At 45.9% G+C, this 27,205-nt stretch overlaps 4 protein-coding genes and 1 pseudogene across 17 annotated transcripts in view; 2 read left to right on the forward strand and 3 right to left on the reverse strand.

Moving 5' to 3' along the window:
- Positions 1-7,365, reverse strand: part of KIAA0753 (KIAA0753 ortholog) — a 69,779-nt gene extending 62,414 nt beyond the window's left edge. For all 14 annotated transcript variants that reach the window (XR_004743435.3, XR_004743434.3, XR_013535841.1 and 11 more), the window contains exons 1-2: positions 7,272-7,365; positions 1,792-1,950 (exon numbers count right to left, since the gene is read on the reverse strand). Coding sequence is in view for 4 of the 14 variants with exons in the window: in XM_035301117.3 (XP_035157008.2) it covers positions 1,792-1,887 (96 nt within the window). In the remaining 10 variants the exon portion in view is untranslated. The remainder of the gene's footprint in view (positions 1-1,791; positions 1,951-7,271) is intronic.
- On the reverse strand, positions 3,436-7,114 carry LOC128932144 (uncharacterized). Its single transcript, XM_054256223.2, has one exon. The coding sequence runs from the start codon at positions 6,964-6,966 to the stop codon at positions 3,586-3,588; it is 3,381 nt and encodes a 1,126-aa protein (XP_054112198.1). The 5' UTR covers positions 6,967-7,114; the 3' UTR covers positions 3,436-3,585.
- A 308-nt stretch (positions 7,366-7,673) lies between the features above and the next one.
- TXNDC17 (thioredoxin domain containing 17) lies at positions 7,674-9,922 on the forward strand. Its single transcript, XM_002748312.7, has 4 exons — positions 7,674-7,896; positions 8,420-8,501; positions 8,903-8,978; positions 9,605-9,922. The coding sequence occupies exons 1-4, from the start codon at positions 7,752-7,754 to the stop codon at positions 9,671-9,673; spliced, it is 372 nt and encodes a 123-aa protein (XP_002748358.1). The 5' UTR covers positions 7,674-7,751; the 3' UTR covers positions 9,674-9,922.
- Positions 9,923-10,994: 1,072 nt separating this feature from the next.
- MED31 (mediator complex subunit 31) lies at positions 10,995-17,093 on the reverse strand. The gene is made up of 4 exons (XM_002748313.7): positions 16,984-17,093; positions 16,088-16,165; positions 15,706-15,802; positions 10,995-11,381 (listed from the first exon to the last, which is right to left on the reverse strand). The coding sequence occupies exons 1-4, from the start codon at positions 17,009-17,011 to the stop codon at positions 11,189-11,191; spliced, it is 396 nt and encodes a 131-aa protein (XP_002748359.4). The 5' UTR covers positions 17,012-17,093; the 3' UTR covers positions 10,995-11,188.
- A 102-nt stretch (positions 17,094-17,195) lies between these two features.
- On the forward strand, positions 17,196-17,863 carry LOC144582661 (uncharacterized protein C17orf100 pseudogene; annotated as a pseudogene).
- The last annotated feature ends 9,342 nt before the right edge of the window (positions 17,864-27,205 follow it).

Genomic DNA, 27,205 nt, shown 5'->3' on the forward strand with positions numbered 1-27,205 from the left:
TAAATGGTTTAGAAAATACTATGTGTGTATACAGAGATAGTGAGAGAGAGAAGGAGGGAATATGTAGCAAAATGTTAGCATTTGAGGACTCTGGGAGAAGAGTAACCAGGAATTCTGTGTACTATTCTTGGAACTTTTCTGTCAGTCTAAAATTATGTCAAAATTTACAAAAATTTCTTTGTACACCACAATGTTACTACACACCCACCAGAATGGCTAAAAAGACAAGTGTTGGCAAAGACGTGGAGCAACTGGGGCTCTCATACACTGTCAGCAGGAATGTAAAATGGTACTGCTACTTTGTAAAAAGTCCAGTGGCTTGTTGTAAAACTAATTATACACCTACCCCATGACCCACCAATTTCACTGTTAGGTATTTTTACCCAAGAGAAATGAAATCATGTTCATAAAAAGATCTGTATAAGAATGTTCATAGCAGCTTTATTTATAATAATCCCATCCAGGTGTCCATCAATTGGAGAATGAATAAACAAACTGTGGTATACTCATACTATGGAACGAGCAAAAAGGATTAAAAAGGAATAAACTACTGACACATACAATAACATGGATAGATTTCAAAAACTTTACAGCTAGTAAACTAAGTCTTAATACCAAAAAGTATATGATCCCATTTATATAAAGTTCAAGATCAGGGAAAACTACTCAGTGATGGAAAAAATAAGACTGGTGGCTGTCTCTGGAGAGGAGGAGTGGGGATTGATTAGGAAGGGGCATTAAGAGAACTTTCTGGGACAATAGAAATGATCTATATCATGATAGAATTACGGGTTATACAGGTGTATGAGTTTGTCAAAACTCAGCAACTGTGAAAAGATGTACACACTGCAATGTATTCATCATTTCTGATGTAAAATGTATATTGAAAGAAAAAACAGTAAACAGAGTGAATTTGAATGTACAATATGCATGCGGAAGTAGTTAGGGTACTCATGTCTGTAATTGACTTGAAATGTGTCAAAATATAAGATGGATTGATGGACGGATCTCTAGAGGGATGACTGAGTGATAGATATGCAGTGAAACAGATATAGTGAAATACAATGGAATCTAGGTGCTCACTGTAAAATTCAACTTTGCTGTATATTTTAAGATTTTCGGCCAGGTGCAGTGGCTCATGTCTGTAATCCCAGCACTTTGGGAGGCTGAGGTGGGTGGATCATGAGGTCAAGAGATCAAGACCATCCTGGTCAACAGGGTGAAACCCCGTCTCTACTAAAAATACAAAAAATTAGCTGGGCACGGTGGCACGTGCCTGTAATCTCAGCTACTCAGGAGGCTGAGGCAGGAGAATTGCCTGAACCCAGGAGGCGGAGGTTGCGGTGAGCCGAGATAGCGCCATTGCACTCCAGCCTGGGTACCAAAAGCAAAACTCCGTCTCAAAAAAAAAAAAAAAGATTTTCATAAAGCTAGGAGAAAAGACATTTTTGAGACAATTGAGTAAAGCTGAATAAAGACTAGTTACTGGGTAACGGGATTTTTTTTGTCCATTTACTTAGGTATGAGAATACTATTATGATTAAGTAGGAGAGTTTATTTTTAGGAGAGGTATTCTCAAATATTTAGAAGTGTCATAATGACTACAACTTGCTTTGGGGTGATTCTGCAAAAATTTTAGAGCCACATGTTTGAGTAGGTAGAAAAACAGATAGGAAAAATTGTTACAACTGCTGAATCTAGGAGGTGATTTCAAAGAAGTGTTGTCCTTTTCCTTCAAATTTTATGTTTGAAGTATTTCATAATAAAAATCACAGGTAAAAACAGAATTACCTGGGTCTGAAGTACTGTGGGGTCGCTCCTCCCATCAAGTTGGGCCCTAGATGCCAGATGAACACAGGTTGAAGCTGGCTGGCCTGGTCCCATCATGTCAGGTTATAGAATGATAGTGACAGCCTTGTCATCAGGCAATAGTCTTCCCTAAAACCATTCCTAAAACGAAACAAAGCTACATCAGACCAACAACATTCAAACAGGGGTAAAGAACAGATAAAACACAATGCCATGCTCACGTAACAATATACTAGAAGTAGCCAACAGCAACCTCACACTGAGAGTGATTGCTTAAAGACAGGTAAATGACAGTTTCTTCCATTTATAAAAGCAACCACACTTTGGAAGTTCCTGATTTAAAAACAATAGGGGAACACTTACTATCTTAAAAATAATCTCTTGGGCCCTTTCCATTCTAAATATCAAATCTCAAAGGTCTCCAATAAGACATTATTCCCAAAACAGAGCTTTGCCCTGGTAAACTAGCATGTTCTAGCAGGGTGGTTTTTTGGACATGGGGTCTATGTTCAGAGACCTTAACACTAGTGAAAAAGAGTACGCTTCACTCTATCGGGTGGCCCAAATGCATGTAACTCTCCATGACTCTAAGAAAACCTGTAGGATCACAATTCCTAGATTCGGGACAGGATCTGCCATTTGGAGAGCTGAATGATCCTGCTCAATCTTCATTTCCCTCCGTCTTTCTCCCACCCTACACTTATGTACACAAGATAACAGATATGAAACATTTGGTAAGCTGTAATGGGCTCTGCCCTTATCATTGCCTTGCCCTACTCTGAAGGCCTATAGCCTTTACTATCACTGCAACTCACATACTTATCACATGTAGTGTTGTCTCATGCTGTTATTTACCTATTTCACATGTATAGGTCTCATCTTCCCAGCCAGACAAAGCACCTTGAGGTAAGGGCCTTGCCTTGCTCTCCTATTTCCCATAACAAAGTGGTTAGAGCATAGCACACAACTTAACGTGTCAAGTTAAGCTGATTTTCTGTAAACTGACTAGTTTTAAATCACTAGGGAATTTGTTCTCTCAAATAATCCTATAGTGTATCAATCAGGAAATTCAAGGTTAAAAAAAGAATACTCTAATTTAAGCTTCTGAATAAATCCAAAATGTGCAGACTAGATTTGCTTAAAGACAGACACATCTTAGGAATACAAAGACAGCTGTCTAAGAGTTCTTATTTCTAAGGCTGCAGACACACAATCAAAAAAGCAGATGGGAGGAGGCACATGAGCAAGGCAATCCCAACTGGCTTGACGTCGTCACAAGTAGGGGGCGAAGTCTGCAGAAGGAGGTCTGCAGAAATGGGGCCCAGGTATCTCCAACTCTTAAATGGTTGGTTCTTTCCCCCGGCTGCTTCCATGTGCCAAACGCCGAATAATCCATTCTCCACTAGAAAAAAACTAGGCGATCCCTAGCTCCAGGATGCCTCAAGTGATTCTACACACACACACACACACACACACACAAACACACACACACACACACACACACACACACACACAGAGTCCAGGGACACCCTCCCTGAAACTATCCCCCTATACAAAGTTCTGGGACGTTCCTTGCCATCTGACCCTTTCCCACTGCTCCAGTAAACTTCCCAATTTGTCCCTCTACAGACCCTGGGGCATCTCCACAGAAAACCTCTCTTCCCCCATCCTGAGATGCCTACAGCCTGTGCTTTCATCACCCGTGACACCTCCCCCTAACCCGCTCCCTCCCACAGAGCCCCAGAACGCCTACCCCCAACTTCTTCCCTACACACACTACTGGAACACCCCCCTCAAACTGGCCTCCTCCTCATAACTCTCTCCCAAATTGCTCCCTCTCATTCTAACTGCAGACACTCCTCTAGCCAGCCTCCTCCCACTTGGCTGTGGGAGGTCTCTGAAATGGCCAAGGCCTGCGTCCTCTCTTGAATTTGGGGATATCCCCACAGCTGTTCTTGTCCCTGACATGCCTAGGGCATTCTCATAGGCCATTTCTTCCCCTGTAGACCTTGGACAGCTCCATAACCTGGCCTCGGGGACACAGGTGTGAGATGCCCCCACAGCCTGGCTGCTCCCAGCCAGTCTCAAAATGCTCCCACCTCCTGTCTCATCCTCTGAAGCCCCCACTGTGGACTGTCTCCACATAGTCAGACCTGAGACACCCCCATCTGCTTCTGCTCCTGAGGACCCAGTCACCCACACTACAGCAGGCGCACGCCCTGCCATGGGAGCTCCTACAGCTGCGAGCACCCCCAGAGGCAGAGGCACCCTCCCAGCCTCGGGAATGGCTCCACCATGTCTCCTTCTCCATAGGCCTGAGATACTTTCAGAGCCTGTCTCCCCCTCCACAGGTCCAGGAACCCTGGCAGCAGCAGGCCCCTCAGTGGCCAGTCTCCTTTCCCATATGCCTGAGCCATCATCCCCAGAGCTGGTATCCCCCACCATTGGCACAGGGAGCTCGGAAGCTGTGGGCACTCCCACAGCCATGGAACCTCTAGCAGCCACAGGCCTCCCAGGAGTCTGCCTGCTTCCAGACAGGCCAGAGACATGCTCAGAGAATGTCCCCTCTCTCACAGACCCCAGCACCCCCACAGCCATGGACACTCCTGTAGTATGTCTGCTTCCCAACAAGCCTGAGACACCCCCAGAGCCAGTCTTCTCCCCCGTGGGCCCAGGCATCCTGGTAGAGTTGGGCACCCCCATCCTTGTGGGACCCTTGGTATCTGCAGGCCCACCTACTCTCTCTCTTTCTCCCCACAATTCTGAGCCAGTTTCCTCCTGCATAGGCCTAGGCACCCCACTAGCTGCAGACAGCCCCAGAGTCCCAGGCATTCCTGCAGTTTGCTGCCTCCCCGAAAAGCCTGAGAAGCCTCCAGAGCCAGGCTCCAGCTCCAGAGAACCAGGCATCCCAGGAGCCAGGAGCATGTCAGTGGCCACAGGAGCCCTGACCCTCTGTCTCCGTCCCCAAGGTCTTGGGATACCCCCAGAGTCAGCCTCTTCCCCAAGCCCAGGCCCCTCAGGCACCACAGGAACCCCAATAATCTGTCTCCTTTCCCATGGGTCTGGGAAAGCCCCAGAACCACTATCTTCCCCGCCAGACCACAGCTCCTCCCGAGCCATGAATCCCCCTGAAGCCACAGATAACCTGGCAGCCTGAGCCCTTTCCCACAGGTTCAAAATGTCTCTAGAGCTGCCTTCTTGACACACAGGGCCAGACACCCACACAGCAGCTGGCACTCTGGCAGGCACCTTTCCACAGCCTGGAGCACTCATCACCGTTGGGACCCCTGCTGCCGCACACCTGTGCTGGATCCCACCTGCTGCCCTGGGTATGCCCATTGTCTCAGATACCCCCACAGCCTGCCCCCTCCCACACAGGCATGAGACTTCGCCACAGTCAGCCTCCTGATCCACAGACCCAGGGATCCCTAAAGCTGAAGGCCCCAGACTCCCTGGCTCCTCTACAGCCTGCCTCCTTTCCCACAGGCTCGGGACATTCCTACCATCGGTCTCCTCTTCAAGCCCAGGCACTGCCTCAGCTGGGGGCCCCCCAAGAGCTTGCTGTCCATCCCACAGGCCCATGGCCCTGTTGTGGCTCAGCTCTTCTCCCAGGGCTCCCGGTACCACCACAGCCTGGGGCACCCCAACCGGCTGTCCTACTCCCCACTGCCCTGGGACACTCACACAACCCATGTCCTTCCCCAAGGCCCTGGGTATTCCTGTAGGCTGTTCTATCCCCCACAGGCCTGCCGCCTGCTCCCCAAGACATGATGGCTCTGCAGTCTGTGCAGCTCCCCGTGACCCTGGGTCACCCCCAGAGCCTGTCTCCACCCACATAGGCTGTCCCCTTTCCCTGAACCCTGGGTCACCTCCATATCTAGTTTCCTCTTCAGTAGCACAAGGCACCCCGACAGAGTGTCCTGTGCCCCACAGGCCAGGGATAACCACAGAACCTGTCTCCTCCACAGCCTGTCTCCTGTGCCATACACCTGCGGCCACCACAGAGGTAGGCTCCTCCACCACTGGGTCGAGCACCCCCACAGCCTGTCCCCTCCCCCATACACCAGGGCTGGCCCCACAGACTGTTTCATGTGCCAGAGCCACAGGAATCTGCGGAGACTGTCCTCTCCCCCATTGCCCTGTAGCACCCCCGCAGCCGAGCTCTTCCTCCACAGCTCTGGGTGCTCCCACAGCACCAGGCCACCCCACGGCCCCAGGCTCGCCCACAGCCTGTCCTTTTACACAAGGGCCTGGGGCAATCCCATATCCTATCTCCTTCCCAGCCGCGGGAACCCCCACAGCCTGTCCCCTCCACAGATGTAGGGCCGTCTCAGACCTTGACTCCAGAGCCACAGGCACGCCCGCAGGAGGAGGCACCCTTCCCGCCTGTCCCTGTCCACAGAAGCCTAAGGCTCTTTTGTAAGCTGCCCCTAAGCCCAGAGCTGTAGGCCCTGAGGGGGCCCGAGGGAACCCCCTTGCCTGTCCCTTCACCCAGGGCCCTGTAAGACCGCCATGGCTTGTCTCTACCCAGGAAGCTCGGCCAGGAACACCACTTTCGACGGGTCCCTCTCCTGCAGGCAAGGGATGGAGCTCGACTCTACTTCCTTCCCCACATCCCGAGGCGGCTCTCATAGCCTGCACCTTCAGCCACAGGTGAAGAATGCTCTCATGGCCCAGAGATCCCGGGCGACCTTTTCTTTCGCAGACCCGGGGACTCCTATCTTCGGTCTCCTCCTCCCCAGACCCGGTCACCCACACAGCCCCGGCAGGCCCCACCACCTCGGGCTCTCCCACAGCTCCGTTCACCCACACAGCCCCAGGGTCCCTTGCAGCCTCGATGGAGCCTGCGGTCCCAGGAGTTCCCGAAACCTCATTCGCCCCGGCGGCATCGTTGGTCTCCGCAGCTTGTCTCATCCCCCACGGCCGCCGACTGCCCTGCGGCCTTCCTGCACTCACACAGCGCGTCTCCCACTCCGAGGACCTCGCCCGGCGCCTTGTTCCACGGCCTCGGGAGGTCCCCGCGCCCCGTCTCTTCCCCCACGGCCGCCGAACTCCCCGCCCCGACCTGCTGGGCCCAACGCAGCGACCCGGCATCTTAGCCGCTGGCTCGCCCCTGCGCAGCCTGGGCAAGGCTCCACGGCCAGTCGCCCGGCTCATAGCTCTAGGGCAGTTCCCTCTCTCCCTAAAGCGGCCCTGGGGGGTGGTGTCTTAGCACCTCGTTCCCTAAGCTGCTCCACACACGCACTCATACACTCAGCTTGCGCTTCGCAGCCTTTCTCCCTCCCAGCCCCCAGCCCATCCCACCCCCGCCCAGGCTCGGGAACCCGCCCCCAGTCCCAGGCCCCCCTAAAGCCTAGACGGCAGAAAAGGTAATTGGGGGGACAAAGCAATAAAGGCTGTCTGCGTCAGGTCTCCTCTGCCGCAGCTTCCCAGAATCCTTCCTAACCCTAGCCCGAGCCCACCTGGCCTGGGGCGAGGCGCGGCTACTGGGAGGCAGGCAAGGGGGTCCCCCAACTAGGCCGCGCTTCCGGCCGCCATCCCAGTCGCCATAGCAACAGGCGCAGGGCGGCTTGGGAGCTGTTAAAGCTCCTGAACTACTTCAGGATTCAGGTGTTGCAAGGCGGTAAGTTTCGCAGCCAGTGTCCATGGGGCCGGGGCTGGGACTAGATTGGGGTAGAGGCATGGGCTTGGGCGTGCAGCTAGCCCAGAAAGAGCTGAGAAACGAGAGCAGAAAGCCATGAGGGTGCATTATGGTCCTCAGAGGCTCCCGTACTCTACAGCGGCTCTGGGTCCATAGACCCCGCCCCCTCTTGCCCACCCGGAAGCAGCCCCGCCCCGCCCAGTGGGCCCCGCCCGCGGCGGCCAGACTTGCACTTCTCTAGCAGCAGTTCCACGTCGTGGCCAGACTTGCACTCCTCTAGCAGCAGTTCCACGTCGTGCCGATGGCCCGCTACGAGGAGGTGAGTGTGTCCGGCTTCGAGGAGTTCAACCGGGCCGTGAAACAGCACAATGGCAAGACCATTTTCGCCTACTTTACAGGTTCTAAGGACGCTGGAGGGAAAAGCTGGTGCCCCGACTGCGTGCAGGGTGAGGCCGGGATTCGGGAGCTTCTATACAGCGGAAAGGCAGGAAGGTGGAGGCTATGGCCAAAAAGGGGGCTTAGTGGAGGCGGAGTGTCTTGATTCCAGACATCCACGAGGCAATCAGATCTGTCCCCGTCTCCTCCGATAAAATCCCACCCTGCCCTGCCAAGAGCGTTCTTCTTTTTACCATTTTACCCGGATGATCTTGGAATCTAGTTCCTTAAAACTTCTCACTTACCCAGTACTATTAGTGTCTTACAGGATGCGTCAGTTGGTCAGCAAATGCATGTGCTTTACATTGTTGTGGGTGCGGTGGTGCGGGGGGCAAATTTGGACTGGGATTTGTTCCTTACCCTTAATGTGGTTCTAATACCAGAAGTGAACGCCTGACTTCTGTTGATCTCTTCAGTTAGCTGCAGGTTAAAGTCTGAGTATTTACCAAGACTGGGGGAAGGGGAAAGGAACACTAAACAATTAGTGCTTGATTGTAGAGTTGACGGGTTTATCTCAACTTTTTTTTTTTAAAGCTGAACCAGTCGTACGAGAGGGGCTGAAGCACGTTAGTGAAGGATGTGTGTTCATCTACTGCCAAGTAGGAGACAAGCCTTAGTAAGTGGCAATGTATACTCTACTTCACAGATATGCACGAATTGTAAACTTAGGCGGGAAGGGCCTCAAGGACTCACCGAGGTTCTCTTTACAAAGTTTTGTCTGACAAGTTAAACAATTAGAAGCTATTAAATACAAATTTAAAATGGCCACCTGAATTAAGTAAGGGTAATTCAACGAATTTGGTCTGGCGTAAACCCAGAACTTAGCTGGCTTTACTTTTATATCATAGTCACGCTTTAAAACTGCACAGGGTAATTAATAGATTAAGCCATAGCCCTCAAGGTTTTTTAAGTGTCTGCAAGAACAATGATTACTAAAAAATATAGGGATATGTCAAATATTAAGCAAACTGTAAAACCAAGTAAATTTTTTTCATGATCACTTTTTCTTTTGGATAGTTGGAAAGATCCAAATAATGACTTCAGAAAAAACTTGAAAGTAACAGCAGTGCCTACACTACTTAAGTATGGAACAGTAAGTATCTTTAAATATGCTGGGCCTGTAATTCACTGTCAAAACTCTTTTAACTTGGTGTGGATCCAGCTTTGAAAAGATCTTGACATTGCATCTCAATTCCACTGCAGTTCAGAGTGCTGTGGAGAGTCCACTCCTATGGCCAATCCCAATAAATTAATAATGTAAATATCTAGCTATTAGGTCTTTTTCATGGTCACTGTTAACAAATTCTATAACCAGAAAGTAGGCTGACTGATAATTCCTTAAAACACTGGCATCAACAGTTGTTTTCTATGTAATTCCTAATTCTGGTTAAAAAGGGCACCTCCTCTACTTAAGTCATGCCCCTGGGATCCTAACTTACAGAGTTGAGGGGAAGAAGAGGGTACTGGGCTTGCTGTCTCCTGTTTTAGTCTGTGGAGCTTCCTGGCATTTGGGATTTAAGTCCCTTGAGCCAAGTATGTTAGTGATTCATCTTACGGCAAATATCTTGATTCTTTCATAAAACTTGTTATAACTAGTTGATAGTTTCTAAATTGCGTAATTTCTGTCTTCAAAGATTAGTGTCATTCAATGCAGAACTCATTCCACTCCTAGTAATGTTTTATAGGAGTAGTTAACATTTGACTGTTCTTCTCTTACAGCCTCAAAAACTGGTAGAATCTGAGTGTCTTCAGGCCAACCTCGTGGAAATGTTGTTCTCTGAAGATTAAGATTATATGATGGCAATCATGTCTTGATTTCCTGATTTTAGTATCAATAAACTGTATACGTGCTTGGAATTCATATTAGCAATAAATGTTAAAAAAACTGGCATTTAAAACTGCTATTAAAATGCCCATGATTTCCTGATTTTAGTATCAATAAACTGTATATGTGCTTTGAATTCATATTAGCAATAAATGTTAAAAAAAAAAAAAAACTGGCATTTAAACTGCTATTAAAATGCCCATGAACCTGTAGTTTGCCTGTAATATATCTTTAGAAGTAGCAGTAAGAGCTCAAAGGAATGTATTATTGAAAGTGACAGAAATGCCTAAAAGCCCCTAAAAAGGTACAGAGGACACCTTCCAAATCTCTAAAAAGATCAGGATTTTTTAAATTCTGTGCATCTGCAAAGCAACTGGTATTTCTGAAACCCCTTCTTTGATTTTGGATTGTAGAACCTAACCTCACCACTGAAGGGAAGCACAGTACCTCTAATCCAGCCTGTTTAATTAAGGCAGTTTTGTTTCATTTATTAAAAAACAGACTCCTGAGCACTAGAGGCAGTTCGTTTTACAGCTAACTCAACATGCTTTACTTGGGATGAGGCAGGTGGCAGAGAGGGGCTAGAGAGACTATATCACCTAGTGGTGGGAAGAACTCCAACCTGGGAGTCAGTCACACTGATTCTACCACTTACTAGCTGTGTAACCATAGGCAAGTTAAGTTAGTCACCCTATCCAAACCACAGTTTTGTCTTTTATAAACAAGGTTCTGAGAATTCAAGGAAGCACTTAACATAGCACCTGGTTTGTGGTACCCCCCCAATTCAGTGTTCGCTTTCCCAAGTGAGCACAAGTATTTGAGGCTCCTCATCTTTGTTCTAAAGTCAAGAGACCAATTAGTAATTAACCACTAGTTGTTGTGCCGTGATTAGGTCAAGCGAGGTCACAGTGATTCTTAAAGCCACCCTGCAAAACATGTATACAGGTATTTCCTTTCCTGCAGAATTTAAGAACCTTTATGTAGTTCCTTCCTGGTGATTTAAACAAGTCACTGACTCCGCTACTCTCACTACATAGGTAAGAGTGGTAGAGTAGTTGATCTGAGAAACAGGTTCCAGGAGATGGCCTTGCCCTACTATATGTCAGGAAGAGCTAGCCTTAGAATTCAGTATACTTAGTGACCCACCCCTACCCCATGCCCCAATGCCTTCTTTATTTGGTCTAAAGCACCTAACTTTTCCATTATTAATCAGCTGATTATACTAAATGCTTAAAAAAGAAACACCTTAAAATCCATATGGAAATCAAAGTAGAACACTTCAGGTTTAACAGTGATAGTCTATTAACAATAAAAAGTTAGTTTGATTAAAAAGCATACTAACAGTTCTAGATGCTACCATAATAAAGCTAGATAGGAAGAGTTTTCATTTTTTTTGTCTTCACTGTACATAAGAAATACATTTTTTATATATATATATATATATATATATCTTCAGAGCCTCGTCTGTATCCAGTTTTTCATTTCCCCGATGTGTTATTTTGCTGTTGCTGCTCTGCCAAGGCTTGCTGAAGGCGCATCCGCTTCCGGGAATAGTGCTGCCAGTGTAGAATCTGCTGTTCATCAATAAATTTCGCACACTGGGCATTCACCAGCTCCTTTCGGAAGTGTTCATACTGGAGCAGCTCTAACATGTGTAAACACTGAGGGTACCTGGGTTTAAGTTTATAAGTGAATGAACAACATAATTTAAGTAGTAAATAATGCCAAGGTCTAATTCAGTTATTCTCTTAAAAATGATCTTGTAGCCTACCATTTCTATAACATTAACTTAGTACACTCTAGTAGCATAGGGTTTTTCCCCTGCATAGTCATCAAAAGTCAGTGTTCAGCAAAATTTTCAAGTGAGAAGGTTTAAGTTCAGAAAGATTAAATTAACTTGCTCAAGACTACAGAACACAGTAACTGGTAAGCAGAGTGAAAATTTAGGGACAAACCATGCTATTCCCTTCTAGTGCTTTCCAAGGTGAAGAACATGAACATATTTTAGTAATTATGTGTTTAATTGATAGTTACTGGTTTTTCCATCAATAGTGATAAAAACACAATTTCAGTTTGAAAGAGGACTATGCATATACGTTGTACTCTTGTCCACAGGGGTATACCAATTCTGAAATTAGGTATACTCTAGGATTGGACAAGTAAATATACTGTGGATATGGAGAGCCAAATTTCTGGCTACCAGAAAAGGACTTATAGACAAGTAAAGGAAAAAGGCTAGAACGAACCCTGTGTTACCGAGCTGGTATTGAAAACAACATGTACTTAGGGCTTTTAATATATAGAGACATAGACAGATATATATGTGTGTGCATGTATACACATACATACATATATAGAGTTCTTGAGCTTTGTGTACTGAGAGGGCCTAGAAGCAATGACACTGTGGTACTAATGAACACACAGTGCCCCGTTTCCAAGGAGCAGGTTTCCTTGGAGAAAAGTCTGATTCAGGGATAAGACAGGGAAAGGACAAGATGAGCCTGGAACATTACGTAATGCTAGAAGAAAAAGTGCTAAAAATTCTTGGGAGGATCAAAAGTATTCAGGAGCCAACTTGAAGGGACTCCTAATGGCCAAATCTGGAATACTCAGAGCTTGAAAATACATAATTAAAATTCACAGAATAAAAATAAGAATCCAAAAGTCCATACTAAATGGATGCAAATTTCTTTAATAAAAGAATAAATAAAAAACAAGAAAAAGTACTTCCCTACAATCGAATTCCAAACTAATAAATGGAGAATGAAAGATTTAGAAAATCACAATGAAAACTGTTTCCTCAAAAGCAAGTATCTTCAAATGATGCTAAAATTAATGGGCAAAAATATATGTAATATATTTACATAGTCTCAAAGGATTTCCCCATAAGATACATTTTAAATATACAAGGAAAAATAGTAACTTGATATGGAGAAACCTAGAAGGTACCACCCTCAACCAAGTTATCAAAATTAATATCACCAGTTGTGGAACAAATAGACTTCATGTGACTGTAGATATATGACAGATACAAAATCATTTCTGTCATAGTCATGGCAAAGAAAAGACCACTGAGATTAAAGGAGACTAAGAAAACATGACAATAAATGCAACATGCAGGCCTAGACTGGATCCTGTACTGCATACAGCACACCAGCTGGACAACTGGCAAAATCTGACCTCTGTAGATTAGGTAATAAATTCATATTAATGTTCTGATTTTTGCTGATTGTATTGTTAAACATCTGGAATATCTGGATGAAGAAAATACAAGAATTCTCTTTATTATTTTTTCAGGTATTTTGTAAGTAAAATTATTTCAAGTTGAAAATATATAAAAGCATTTAAAAGAGACAAAATACATTGAAATATAGGAAGTATGCAGATAAAGCCAAAGTTGTAGAAGTGATATGCAAATGACTAGTTTGGAAAATAGGATGCTAGAGCAATGCTTCTCAAACTTTAATGTGTGTATGAATCACTTCTTAAAATGCAGACTGACTCCTTAGGTCTGCAGTGGGGCATGAGCTCTGCATTTCTAAAAATCTCCCAAATGCAACCAATGCTACTGATCTGAACACCACACTGAATAGAGGGCTTAGTACCATGCTTCGAAGAGAGTAACTTCCAAGGCAGTAAAGGTTTGCTATCTACACACTAAAAGTACACAATTGCTCTAATTGCTGGCTGCTTATGCTAGAATGCTCTATTCACACCTGCCCTGGCTAATTCCCTTTCATGACAGCACCAGTAGTTAAAAGGACCAGGATTTAAGGTCCAGCCTGGTAGCCTTTAACAAGGTACTTAACCTCTCTAAAGTTCAGCTAGCTTCTTCAGCTGTAAAATAATGTGACAACCAAGTCTCAAATAGCATTTGGTCAATAACTAGAATTTAGACAGGCAGCGTTTATATCAGAATGTATTAGACGACAATAAAGAATCATACTCTGGATAGGCTACAAGTCAACAAGATGAAACAGAAGCAGTAGAAAAGGAAAGTTCTGCATTTGGTGTTTTAAAAAATAAACAAGATAGGGAGAACCCAACAGCATTGATGAAAGTAAGAACTGAAGGATTTCAGTTGACATTAATGCACCCAGCAAGTCAACAATGTGATCCTCTCCCCACCCCACCCCAAGAGTAATATAAACGTTAAGTTTAATTAATAGAGGTGTATGTCCACATAAAGAAAAGAAAGAACCTCTGACCCACTGTACTCTGACCACATCTGAAGGCCTGTGTTTAGTTCTTGGCTGAACTGCATAAGGTACAACTGCCAAATATCCAAAGGAGGGAACCTGAATTCATGAGAAGTCTGGGCACCATGGCACAATGGCTGAAGGGAGTTGAGAAAAAGAGACATAAGAGAGGTGTTATAGTGGCAGCTACTGGTTAGCAATGAACCAAGCCAAGTGGTAGAAAGTCTCTTCCACCAGGTGGAAAGCAGCTAGTAGTGGCAGCTGCTCTCAGCATCAGCCAGTTGTTGATTGGAAGAATTAAGATCTATGGTTGCTAAATCTTCCAGATTTTAAAGAGTTGCTGGAAATCTGCATTTATTAAATAAAACTTTCTGATCTTTAAATATTGGCAAGCATTAAAAAAAAAAACTAAAATCTTGGGCAGACTAAATAAAATGCCCAAAATGGGCTAATTTGCAATCTCTCTTGAATGTAAATATCTAAAAGGCTGTTGTCCCCAAGAGGGTATAGAATGGTTCTAGCTTAATCCAGGGACAGATTGAAGCTACAAGGAAGTATATTATATCACAATATAAGGAAGAACTTTATAACTTCTGGCTAACAATCGAATCAGCTGTCCTTGACAGAGTCACATGGGATCAATGGAAACTTCCAAACGGAGTGTAGATGACCATCTCTCAGCAACACTATGGATAAAATTAAACTTACGGATGGCTAAGGCTTCCAACACAGAGTCTGTAAATCTACATACATACAACATTTGTTGAAATATACTTTTTTAAAAGTCTTTTCTTTGGATTATTAAATGGATAAAAAGCCAGAAAAGATACAAACGGTCCTGCAGGCAACACAAGATGTATATGCTTCATGAGTCAACTGTTACTGCATACAGAAAAGTGACTTCAAGACAAATTTGAAACATTTCCTCTCAAATTTTTGTCTTAAAAAAAAAAGTTCACTACTGCTTTCTGACTACCTGCTTAAAACAAAGCAGAGGTGTGAGTTCAAGGTGTAGTTTTTTGTTTTTTTTTACCATTAAAAGGGAATTGCTTTCTGGTTATAATACACTTCTTGCAACTTAGTAAGCTTTAACAGGAAAGTGTCTGCTGAACAACCTGAATGGTAAACATATATATACACATAAATGAGTAAATGCATGTGAAGTATTTAGCACTGTTCTTGACACAGAACAGGACTTAAAGAAAAGATAGCAGTTCTAAGATTCAGGTAAGACTCCTCCCAACAACCCCAAACACCTTCCTTACAGATACTCTCTTTTTGTGTTCTTAATTTCAGCCCATGGCTGAAATTACGTAATGTTAAACAACATTTACAGATTGTGAGTTCTTTGAGATCAGAAACCTGGGGAGATGGGGAGGTCGGTAAAAGACAAGGTCAGACAAAGCAGAGCCAGATCATAGAGGGGTTTGGCCCAAAAAAGAGAGACTGGATTTTATTTCGCATGGAAATGCAAAGCCATTGAAAGATTCTAGGCAAAAAAGTAAAGTGTTCTGATTTATATTTTTAAGTGATTAAGCAGGCTTCTGTGTAGAAAGCTGTTTTGCTTTGTTTGGTTTGCAGGGAGCGGGAGGGGAGCAGGAAGGTAAAAGTGGAAGCAGAGATAACCAGGCAATAGATTACTGCAGTGATACAAGTTAGAGATGAGGGTGTCTTGTATTAAGGTGACAACTGAAAGAAGTGGAGAGATTCAAAATACATTTTTGCCAATGTGAAACTAAGAAATCTATTATATAATAAAGTATACACATGCTTAGGATTATAAAAATTAAACTTACTTTAGATACTTGGCATATTCTGGGTCTTTCCAGTAAAGCAAGTATTTAAGATAATTAACAAAAGCTTTGTCTTTGAAGTAACCTCTTTGGGCAAGAACTGAAAAGCATTAAAAAAAAAAAAAAAAGAAAATCTGTAGGTCAAACCAATTCTTAAACTATGATTTGTTACCCCTAATATAAAGGATCTATTTACATAACACTCCCACCACCAACACACATCGGATTCAAAATACAAGTCCCAATGTACACAATTACATCTATACACCAGCTAAGTGTAATTTCATTTCATTGAGAATGTGTACAAGCAGATACTATTTTGAATTGCAACTCTTCTGTCAGAAATTAACAGCTACTCAATTTAATGAGGTGCTTAAAAACTTACAATTAAGGTAATTTGGGTTGGCTAAACATTGCACAAATTCCAACTCCAATTGAAACCGAAGTCGATTTCCAGCATCATCTAGGAGACAAGACAGCAAAAATCATCGAAAATAAAGGTCACTGTATATAATACTGATTTGTGGTAAGGAAAGAATAAAGAAACCTGACTAATATCGAGATGGTCTTCCTAAACTGGGAGTGGGTGGAGATAAACCTTTCTTCGAAATCTAAGAAAAGCGGAGCCTTGATTAAAAGGATTAAGTTAGAAGTTTCTCTAAAGTTAAAGAGAAATCATCAAAGAAAACAGCCACACAAACAGAGCAGAATTCCTACCAACTCGTGGACCACTTTGCAGGAATTTTAAGTGATCACTTAGGTAAGCTGTAATAACTGTGCTTCCCCTATTTTAATAATGCATTGTAACAATTGTTAACAGTGATTACGTTTCGCAAAAGCTACGCGCTGAATCCTTTAAGAAAAACTTAGGATGCAAGCCGAAAAAGAGACTGCAGAGAGCCTAAAAGATCGTGGAGTTTATGCATATCTGAGAAGCAGCAACAGCACAATGATACACAAGTCTAGCGACGGTATTTCAAATACGCAAGCTCGTGAGAAGCAGAAAACCAATCAAGGAGGACACGGTTTAACACACAAGTCCTCTCTTAATCTCGCCCACCCTGGCGAGCTGGTGGTTTTTGAATAGCAAAGATGTGGCACAAACCAAATTAGGAGAACTGCGAAAAGTACCTTAGCCTTTCTAGACGCCACAAGGGCCTTCTCTCCGCCCTGTCCAAATACGAACCCTGCAGAGTGAGGCCTGAAAGGAAGCCCCGGGGAAGAGGTCTGGGCCTAGGAGCGTTCCATCTGAGAAGACTCCAGGCTCAGAGAGCTACTCACCTGTCTCCATAGCGACGGCGGCGGCCATAACAAACACACACCAACCCGCCACCAGCCCGACAGAGCAAACGCCCAGAGTGGCGAGGGAAGTTCCAAAAACCACAGCTCCCTCTTCCGGTCCCGGGGCATTGTGGGATATGCGGCCGGGAGGCTCCGCCCATCCCCGGGCCGCTCCATCCCCGCTGGCTACCGAACGGCGAGGGGGCGGGGACAGGGCCGTGGGAGCGCCCGAGGGGCAGAAGCCTAGTGTTTTAGCCTTCGAAGGACAATGATGCTTCCACATCATCGTGTTGTGGCTCTCCCCCCTGTGGTAGTACAGTAGTTTTTCTCTCTTCTGCCTGCGGTGACGGTTGGTATGTGGGGTGCCCAGAGGCCTCCCTGGCCCCCCTCACGCCTGGCAGAATGGCCTCAGCCCAGGGGGCAAGCAGTCTTCGCCCCGGTGCGGATCTCCCGCTACGCGGAGACGTCTACGGTCCGCCCGGATGGGTGGAGACCTCACGGGGCCGCAGCGAGGGGTCTTCCCTCTCCCCGTCGGGAAAGTGGCTCCCTGGCGTCCTCAAGGAGTCCTCCTGGCACGTGGAAGCCTCCTCGCGGCGCACGGAAACGACCTCCCGCCACGTCAGGGACCCTGCGGGTGGAGACGTCTCTGCACCGCGCGGAGAGCCCAGCCCCGCGGGCCAGGCCGGCCGCCACCACCACCCCCTCCCTCCGAGAGAAAGAAGCCTGATGAGATACTGCTTCCCAAAGGCCACCAAGGTGCCAGGGCCCTCAGCCAGGACAGAAAGGCCTCCAGTTGCCAGCCAGCCAGCTGCCAGGTGGACCAATCTTTTTCGGTTTCATGGAAATAGCTCATAAATCAATGTAAGAAACAGCTAGGCTGCGGTTCCTGAACACAGCCAACGTTTTTTGACCATCCTGCGGCGTCTTGGACCAGCCTGCTTTTGACCCAGTGAATTATATTCACTTGAAGCCAGCACAAAAGGTTTTCAGGCCCAGGATGCTGTATAAATCGGGTTGATGGACAAAGGCTGTTTGAACCTCTGAGCCAGGTGAGTTTGGGATCCAAAGCCCTCCGATGACCTTCGCCCCTTAGGAACACAGACCAAACTGAAATCATGACCTGTGGAATGATTCCATGCCTGCTAAAAGCTTGAGAAGCAACTAACTCATAAATTATTAATTGCCCTTTGTTTATGTTTCAAAGTAAATGGTTTTCTTTTACCTGGCACCCCCATTCACATACTTTTTTAAGGTAGGTTAGATGTTAAAAATGATAGCAAACCTACCAGCAAGCAAAAATAATCTTAGAAGGGAAAGTGAAAGGAAGTCATTGAAACCTGACCTGAGGTTTGAACAAGATGGACAAGAGTCATATTTATTGAGTAGCTGCTCTGTGCCAGGCACTACAGATACTCCTCCACTTACAATGGGGTTACCTCCCAATAAACCCATTGTAAGTAGAAAATATGGTAATTTGAAAATGCACTTACTATCTACAACCTACTAAACATCATAGCTTAGCCTAGCCTACCTTGAACATGCTCAGGACACATTAGCCTAAAGTTGAGCAAAATAATCTAACAGAAAGCCTATTTTATAATAAAATGTTGAATATCTCATGTAATTTATTGCTTACTGTACTAAAAGTGAGAAACAATGGTTGTGTGAGTACTTAAAGTAGTATTTCTACTGAATGTCACTTTTGTACCATGGTGAAATAAGTCAAACTATACTAAAAGTGAGAAACAATGGTTGTATGGGTACTTAAAGTAGTATTTCTGCTGAATGTCACTTTTGTACCACTGGGAATTGTCTGTATTCTGGGAACTTGGACTATAGCAGTAAAAAAGGCAAAGACCCAACTCTAGTGGAGCTTACAGTGGTGAAAAGGCAGACAAGCAATGATGAAACAAGACAATTTTCTACTGTGATTAGCACTATGAAGGAAATATATGGGTAATGTGATAGAGAATGGAAGTAAGATGTTTCTTTTGATAAAATGGTCAGGGAAGACCTTACTGATTAGGTAACATTTAATCTCAGATATGTGTGAGTAAACAGTGATCTGGAAAGGGTGTATTCTAGGCAGAAGGAACAGCAAATACAAAAGGTAGATGGAACAAGTTTTGAATGTTCAAGGAACAGAAAGAAGGCCAGTGTGGCTGGAGTGAGAGAGGGGCAATTATATATACATGGAAGCAGAATGTAAAACAGGAGATTAAAAACAAGCAGGGGCCAGTCCACAGAAGGTCTTCTAAGCCACAGTAAGGAGTTTGAGATTTATTCTAAGGTCAACAGGAAAATATTGGAGGGTTTCCAACAGGGGAATGACATGATGCCATTTACATTTTAAAAATATCCTTCTGGCTTCTGTGTGTAGAATATGGGACAGTGGTTCTCAACTAAGTGTGATTTTGATCCCCCCCCTCCACCCAAACGATATAAGGCAACGTCTAGAGACATTTTAGTTTGGTGGAAAAGTTGGGGGGTGGTGCACAGAAGGGGCTACTAGCACCTGATGGGTAGAGGCCAGGGATGGCACCTCACATCCTACAGTGCACAGGTCAACACCCCACCCTCTGCCAACAACGAAGAACCACTGGTCCCAAAATGTCAATAGTGCCGAGGCTGAGAAACACTGACAGTTCTGGCAGTTTGAAAAGCTAGAGTATGGTCCGCTGGGGCAGCACCCCATTTCTGCATACCAGGATTGTAGTGAGACCTAAGAAACAGTCATGGAAGAGGGTTACCTCTAAAGTTAAAAAGAAGTCATCAAAGAAAACAGCCACACAAACGGAGCAGAATTCCTACCACTCGTGGGCCACTTTGCAGGAATTTTAACAGTGATCACTAAGATAGGCTGTAATAACTGTGGCTTCCCCTATTTTAATGTGTTGTAACAATTGTTAACAGTGATTAAGTTTCCCAAAAGCCACGTGCTCAATCTGTTAAGAAAAACTTAGGATGCAAGCTGAAAAAGAGACTGCAGAGAGCCTAAAAGATCACGGAACATATGAATATATAAGAAGAACAAGTAGAAGAATGATACACAAGTCTGGCGACAATATTTCAAACTTATGCAAGCTCATGTGAGAAGCAGAAAGCCAATCAGGGACACACTTTAAGACACAACTCCTCTCCCTTAGTGTCGCCCACGCCGGGGAGCTGGTGGGGTCGTGTGTGAATAGCAAAGATGTGCAAACAAACCAAATTAGGAAAACTTCAGAGTACCTTAGCCTTTCTAGACGCTACAAGAGCCTTGTCTCCTCCCTGTCCACATACTAACCCTGCAGAGAGTGAGGCCTGGAAGGAGGCCCGGGGTAAGCAGGAGAAGCGGTCTGGGCGGAGGAGAGGTCTATCTGCGACGACTCCAGGCTCAGAGAGCTACTCACCCGTCTCTATAGCGACCGCAGCGGCCATAACAAACAGACACTGAATCAACACCAGCCCAACAAAGCAAAAGCCCAGAGGGGCGGGAGAAGGTCCGGAAACCACGGCTCCATCTTCCGGTCCCGGGGCATGTGGGATACGGGGCTACGGCTCAGTCCTTTCCTGGCCCGGCCTGCTCGGCCCACGCTGGCTGCCGAACGGCCAGTGTTCGGTTCCCGACTGTGGGAACGCCAGAGGGGCAGGAGCCCAGTGAGGCAGAGTTTAACCCTCAAATGGAGTGAGTCCCGGCCGGGCGCGGTGGCTCATGTCTGTAATCCCAGCACTTTGAGAGCCTGAGGCGGGTGGATCACGAGGCCAGACCAGCTTGGCCAAGATAGTGAAACCCCGTCTCTTCTAAAATACAAAAATTAGCCGGGCTTGGTGGCGCGCGCCTGTAATCCCAGCTACTTGGGAGGCTGAGGCAGGAGAATTGCTTGAACCCGGGAGATGGAGGTTGCAGTGAGCCGAGACCGCGCCACTGCACTCCAGCCTGGGAGAAGATGCGAGATTCCGTCTCAAAAAAAAAAGGGGGGTGGTGTTGGGGGGAAATGAGTCCCAGAGTCTGGGGAATTCACATTTGTCTTAAATGTGCAAAGCTAGTGGAATGAATTCGGTAGCCTATATATACCATCCTCAAGCGCCACAGCAGACTGGGTCTCCTTGCCTACTTCACCCTCTCCTGCAATCCAACTTGTGAGGCCTGTGTGTGTGTGTGTGTGTGTGTGTGCACGCGGGCGCCCACGCCCGCACTTGCCTTTGGATGGAGGTTGGCTTCCCAGCCATCCAGACTTGCCCCAAAGTCCGTGGTACACGCGCGCATAACTCCTTTCCCCACCTCGCCTGCCTGGTGTACCAGGCTTTGATTCCTTCTTCCTGCGTGCTTTGGACAGAAAACACGCAGGTGGCACACAGTAAGCGCTTAATAAACGTCCCGGCTAAGCGATCTCCTTGGAATTGAGGGTATGCTCCTGTGAGCCCCTCGTTGCACAGAGCTCTTGTCTGGAAACAGCTGTCACCGGAGCGGCCATCGGTCCTCTCAATTTCTCTATTTTTAAAAGCCGTTTCAAGCGCTAGCGCTGTTGGATCTCCGACTTTTTGGGCTTTATCGCCTGGGGTGGAGTGGGTGGTGAGAGGGAAGGGATGGGAAGCCGAGACAGGAGAACACTCCCGATTTCTTGACCCACATCCCATCATATATCATTTCAACCTGGGGTTCTACCGGGTCCTGTTATTTTTTTCTTCCATCAACCCCAAATTCCCAGCACTGGTCTAGCTCTGTCCCAGTTCCCCAAATCCGGATGTCTGTCCCAGGGAATTTAAAGGTAACTTGCCCGAATGAAGTCCGCCCCTCTTCCCACCTCCCAGACCTCTCCTCCTGCCTCCCGCGGTGTCACTCGCGCCTCCTCCCTCGCTTCACCTCCCTCTAAACAAGAATCCGGCGCAGTCAGATTCTTGAGCATCTCGCGCTTCCTCGCCCAATATCCGCCCCGCCCCCGACTGCCCACGTCCCCTTGAACCTGCTGAGCCCTGCTTCCCGCATCCCCACGCCCTTGCTCCGAGCTTCGGAGAAAGAAAATGCGCACGGAGCAGGTGGCCCCGCAAGTCCATGTTGAGTGAACGGAGGACGAAAGGTGGAAAGGCGCACTCCTTCCTCCTTTCTTCCCTCCCTAGGGTGGGCAGCTGGTGACACACAGTAAACGCTCAATAAATGTTCCCGCTGCTCGATCTCCTCGGATTTCAGGGACGCTCCTGAGCTCCTCTCATTCCACACAGCTCTCGTGCCTGGAAACTCTGCGGTCGCCTGAGGGGTTGTCTGTCCTCCTGCTTTCTCGATTTTAAAAGCCGTTTCACACCAGCGGCCTCGCCACCTCTGCTGCAGACCTCCAAGCCCTTCTGAAGCCAGAAGGATTTCTCCCTAATTCATTCCCGCTGCTTAACACGTTTGAATGGCTCCCGCTTGTTCTCGGGACCAAATCCAAAGCCCTTGGTGCCATCCGACCTGCTGACCCCCCACGCCTGGGCTCTGAGCTCCTGCTCCACGATGCTGCTGGCCTTCCCTTCCCCTCTGTTCTGTCCCTGCCTGGCACGCCTTTCCCCTGCCTACCCTCTCACTATTCCTGGCTAAGCCATCCCCACCTCCAGGTCTCCGGGAAGGCTGTCCCCAGGCCTGCGAGGCCCCTGCAGGCTCTCAGCCTCGGGGGAGGGGGTCGCACAGCGGGAATTGCCACCAGCAGGTCCCTGCTTCACAGCGCGCTTGTCCAGGGCATGGCTTCGGGTTCCCAGCTCCCAGCCCAGGGCTTAACACAGTCAATGCCCACAGGGAAGAGAAAGTGAAGGAAGGAGCAACCCTTCTACCTGCTGCCCGCATCCCCTCAGAAGCGAGTTCTCTCTCTCTCCCTCTCTCTCTCTCTCTCTCTCTCTCTCTCTCTCTTTCTCTCTCTCTCTCTCTCTCTCTCCCCCCCTCCCTCCCTCCCTCCCTCTCGCTCCCTCCCTCCCTCCCTCCTCCCCCCACTCCCGCTGCTTTTTCAGAGGCTCCGAGGAAAGGTGTGGCCGCTGAAGGGCGCAGGGCTTAGCCGTGCGCCCCTTCGCCAAGCCCCAGTGGGGCTGAGCCTCTGCTGCCGCCCGCAGGACCGAAGTCAAAGTGGAAATACCGCAGTACCTAGGGCCGCTGATGTTTGTAAAACTGAGCAAACGGCACCTCCTCCAGGAGGACGCCTGGTTCTGCAGCTGAAGAAAGAAAGAGAGGGGGGAGGGAGGAAGGGAGGGAGGGAGGGAGGGAGGAAAAAGAGAGGTTTAATTGACTCATTAAACGAAGTTCCACATGGCTGGGGAAGCCTCACAATCATGGTGGAAGGCGAAGGAGGAGAAAAGGCACATCTTACATGGTGACAGGGAAGACAGTGTATGAAGGGGAGCTGCCCTTTATAAAACCATCACATCTCCCAGGCACAGTGGCTCATGCCTGTAATCCCAGCACTTTGGGAGGCCAAGGCAGGCAGATCACCTGAGGTCAGGAGTTTAAGACCAACATGTCCAACATGGTGAAACTCCATCTCTACTAAAATTATAAAACTTAGTTGGGCATGATGGTGAGTGCCTATAATTCCAGCTACTCAGGAGGCTGAGGCAGAAGAAGAAGGGTGACAGAGCAAGAATCTGTCTCAAAAAAAAAAAAAAAAAAAATCAGATCTCATGAGACATATTCACTATCATGAGAACAGCCCAAGATAAACCCACCCCGATGATTCAATTACCTCCCACTGGCTCTCTCCCATGACACGTGGGGATTATGGGAGCTACAATTCAAGATGAGATTTGAGTGGGGACGCAGCCAAACCCTATCAAAAGGTATACAAATTATCCTTATTCTCAGGCAACATGATCATCTATGTAGCAATTCCAAAAAAATCTACAAAAATACTCCTAAAACTAATAAGTTTAGCAAGACGGCAGGATACTAGCAAAGAACAACTGAAAACCAAAATATAAAGAAAAGTATTTAAAATAGGTCTAAAAAATGATTAACTTAGGCATACAATCTGACAAAAATGCATATAAGATCTGTATGCTGAAAACTACAAAATGTTGATCAAAGGAATGAGAGAACACCTAAATAAATGGGAAGACATACCATGTTCACGAACCAGAAGACTCAATGTTAAGATGTCATTTATCCTCCAAATGATATATAGATTCAATGCACTCAGTCAAAATTCCAGAACTTTTTGGTAAGTATTGACAAGATGATTCTAAAATGTATGTGGAAAGACAAAAGACCTGGAATAGCCAAAATAATTTCGAAAGAGTAATTTTGGAGGAATCACACTGCCTGGTTTTAAGGCTTATTATAAAGCTAAGTAATCAAGACAGTGTGGTATTGGTGAATTGAATACAATAGACAATAGAAATAGATCCGCATGTTATGAATATGGCTAGTTGATTCTTGCCAAAGATATAAAGGTAATTCATTGGAAAAAGGATAATTTCTAAACACATGATGTTGAGACCACTGGACATCTTTATACAGATGAACTACAAGCCACATTTCACACTTTACTCAAAAATATGTTCAAAATTTTATAAATCTGAATGTAAGACTTTTAGAAGATAACAAAGAAAACCCTGTGACCTTATCCTTATTCTCAGACCACATGATCATCTCTGTGGCAATTCCCAAAGAATCTACAAAAATAACACCAAAGCATGAGCCATGAAAAAAACATGTCAAACATTATCAAAATTTGGGCCGGGTGCAGTAGCTCATGCCTGTAATCCTAGCACCTTGGTGGGTGGATCACTTGAGGCCAGGAGTTTAACACCAACCTGGCCTACATGGTGAAACACCATCTCTACTAAAAATACAAAAATTAGCCGGGCATGGTGGTATGTGCCTGTAATCTCATCTACTCAGGAGGCTGAGGTGGGAGAATTGCTTGAACCTGGGAGGCAGAGGTTGCAGTGAGCCAAGATTGTGCCACCACACTCCAGCCTGGGTGACAGAGAGAGACTCCGTCTTAAAAAAAATTTTTTAATGTGCTCTGTGAAAGACACTGTTAAAAGAAAGCAAAAAGACAATCTCAGACTGGGAAAAAATATTTATAAGTTACATCCAACAAAGGATTTGTATGCAGAATATAAATAACTTTCAAAACACTACAGTAAGAGAAACCTAATTTTGAAATGGGCAAAATACATTTCACAAAAAGAGAGTATACAGATAGAAGATAAGCTCATAAAAAGATGCTCAGCATCTTCAGCCATTAAGGAAATGCAAATTAAATCACAATGAGGACACTCATGTGATTTAGATGCACATGTATCTAAAAGGTTGAGCTAAACAGGGCTCAGTGGCTCATGCCTGTAATTGTAATCCCACCATTTTGGGAGGTCGAGGCAGGTGTGTTGTTTGAGGTCAGAAGTTTGAGACCAGTCTGGCCAACATGGTAACACCCCTTCTCTACTAAATTTTTTTTTTAATTAGCTGGGCGTGGTAGTATGTGTCTATAATCCCAGCTACTCAGGAGCTGAGGCAGAATTACTTGAACCCGGCAGGTAGAGGTTGCCGTGAGCCAAGATCATGCCACTGCACTCCAGCCTGCGCGACAGAGTGAGACTCTGTCTCAAAAAATTAAAATAAAATAAAATAAATAAAAGGTTGACCAGGCGTGGTGGCTCACGCCTATAATCCCAGCACTTTGAGAGGCCAAGATCACTTGAGCCCAGGAGTTCCAGACCAGTCCGGCCAGCATGGCAAAACCGCATCTCAACTAAAAGTACAAAAATTAGCTGGATGTGATGGCACACACCTGCAATTCCAGCCACACGGGAGGCTGAGGCAGGAGAGTCGCTTGAACTCGGGGCAGAGGTTGCCATGAGCCGAGATCGTGCCACTGTACTTCAGCCTGTGTGATGGAGTGAGACTTTGTCTCAAACACACACACACACACACACACACACACACATAAAATTTTTTTAATGCTGACAATACGGAGCGTTTACAAGGATGAGAAGCAACTAGAACTCTCAGACATTGCTGGCGGGATTACAAAATGATATTGCCACTCTGGAAAACAGTTTGGCAGGCTTATAAAGTTAAATATACTTTATAATATGACAACAATTCTTAGGTATTTACCCTAGAAAACTTAAAGTTTATATTCACACCAAAACCTCTAAATAAAACAGTTGTAACAACTCCATTTATAATTGCCAAAACAGGTGAGGCACTGTGGCTCACACCTTTAATACCAGCTCTTAGGGAGGCAGAGGCAGGAGGATAGCTTGAGCCCAGGAGTTTGAGACCTGCCTGGGCAATAATAGCACAAGACCCCGTTCGCCACAAAAAGTAGGGGGGAAAAAGACGAATATATATATATATATATAATTTCTAAAACAGCAACAACAAACAACTGGAAACAACCCCATATCCTTCAATGGTGAGTGGATAAATATAATATTCCTCAGTGATAAAAAGCAATGAACTATTGATACATGCAACCACTTAGATGAATCTCAAAGCCATTATTGAATGAAAGAAGCTAATCCCAAGATGTCACATACTGTATGATTCCATTGACATGACATTCTTAGAAGGACAAACTTACAGTGATACAGAACAGACCAGTAGTTGCCATGGCTTAGGGATGGGATGGACAGTGTAATTACAAAGAGGTAGCATGAGGGGTTTTTGGAGGTAATGAAACTGTTCTGTATCTTGTGGTGCTTACATAAACCAACATAAAATTCATAAAACTGTGACCAGTCACAGTGGCTTGCACCTGTAATCCTAGCATTTTGGGAGGCCAAGGTGGGAGGATTGCTGGAGTCCAGAAGTTTGACACCAGCCTGGACAACATACTGAGACCTGTCTTTATCAAAATAAAAAAATTGTTTTAATTAGCCAGGTGTGGTGGCAGCCTCCCAGTGACAGAGGAGGCTGAGGTGGGCGGATTGCTTGAGCCTGGGAGGTCAAGGCTGCAGTGAGTTTTGATCATGCTACTGTGCTCCAGTGACAGAGCAAGACCTCATCCCCCCCCAAAAAAAATTAGAAAACTGTCTACCAAAATAGTCAACTTTACAGAATGTTAATTCAAAATTAAAATTTAAACATAAAACTGTAAAGACAAAGATATTTTCAGATATGCCAGGTTTTAAAATTTTACCTCCTGGAGCATCACACACTGGGGTCTGTTGGGGGCTAGGGGAGGGACGGGGGGGTGGGGAGGTTGGGGAGGGATAACATGGGGAGAAATGCCAGATATAGGTGACGGGGGCAATGGAGGTAGCAAACCAC

This window comes from Callithrix jacchus, chromosome 5 (assembly GCF_049354715.1).
Source record: "Callithrix jacchus isolate 240 chromosome 5, calJac240_pri, whole genome shotgun sequence".
NCBI lineage: Eukaryota > Metazoa > Chordata > Mammalia > Primates > Cebidae > Callithrix > Callithrix jacchus.

What these genes read in the sequence shown, in the direction of transcription:
- MED31 (XM_002748313.7), bottom strand. Translation starts at nt 17,011, where the DNA reads ATGGCCGCCGCCGTCGCTATGGAGACAG. An exon ending in CGCCGTCGCTATGGAGACAG is followed by an intron (nt 16,166 to 16,983) that starts GTGAGTAGCTCT and finishes CTTGTCTCCTAG; the next exon opens with ATGATGCTGGAAATCGACTT. An exon ending in GAATATGCCAAGTATCTAAA is followed by an intron (nt 11,382 to 15,705) that starts GTAAGTTTAATT and finishes ACTTAAACCCAG; the next exon opens with GTACCCTCAGTGTTTACACA.
- LOC128932144 (XM_054256223.2), bottom strand. Translation starts at nt 6,966, where the DNA reads ATGAGCCGGGCGACTGGCCGTGGAGCCTTGCCCAGGCTGCGCAGGGGC.
- TXNDC17 (XM_002748312.7), top strand. Translation starts at nt 7,752, where the DNA reads ATGGCCCGCTACGAGGAGGTGAGTGTGTCCGGCTTCGAGGAGTTCAAC. An exon ending in CAAGTAGGAGACAAGCCTTA is followed by an intron (nt 8,502 to 8,902) that starts GTAAGTGGCAAT and finishes TCTTTTGGATAG; the next exon opens with TTGGAAAGATCCAAATAATG. An exon ending in CACTACTTAAGTATGGAACA is followed by an intron (nt 8,979 to 9,604) that starts GTAAGTATCTTT and finishes CTTCTCTTACAG; the next exon opens with CCTCAAAAACTGGTAGAATC.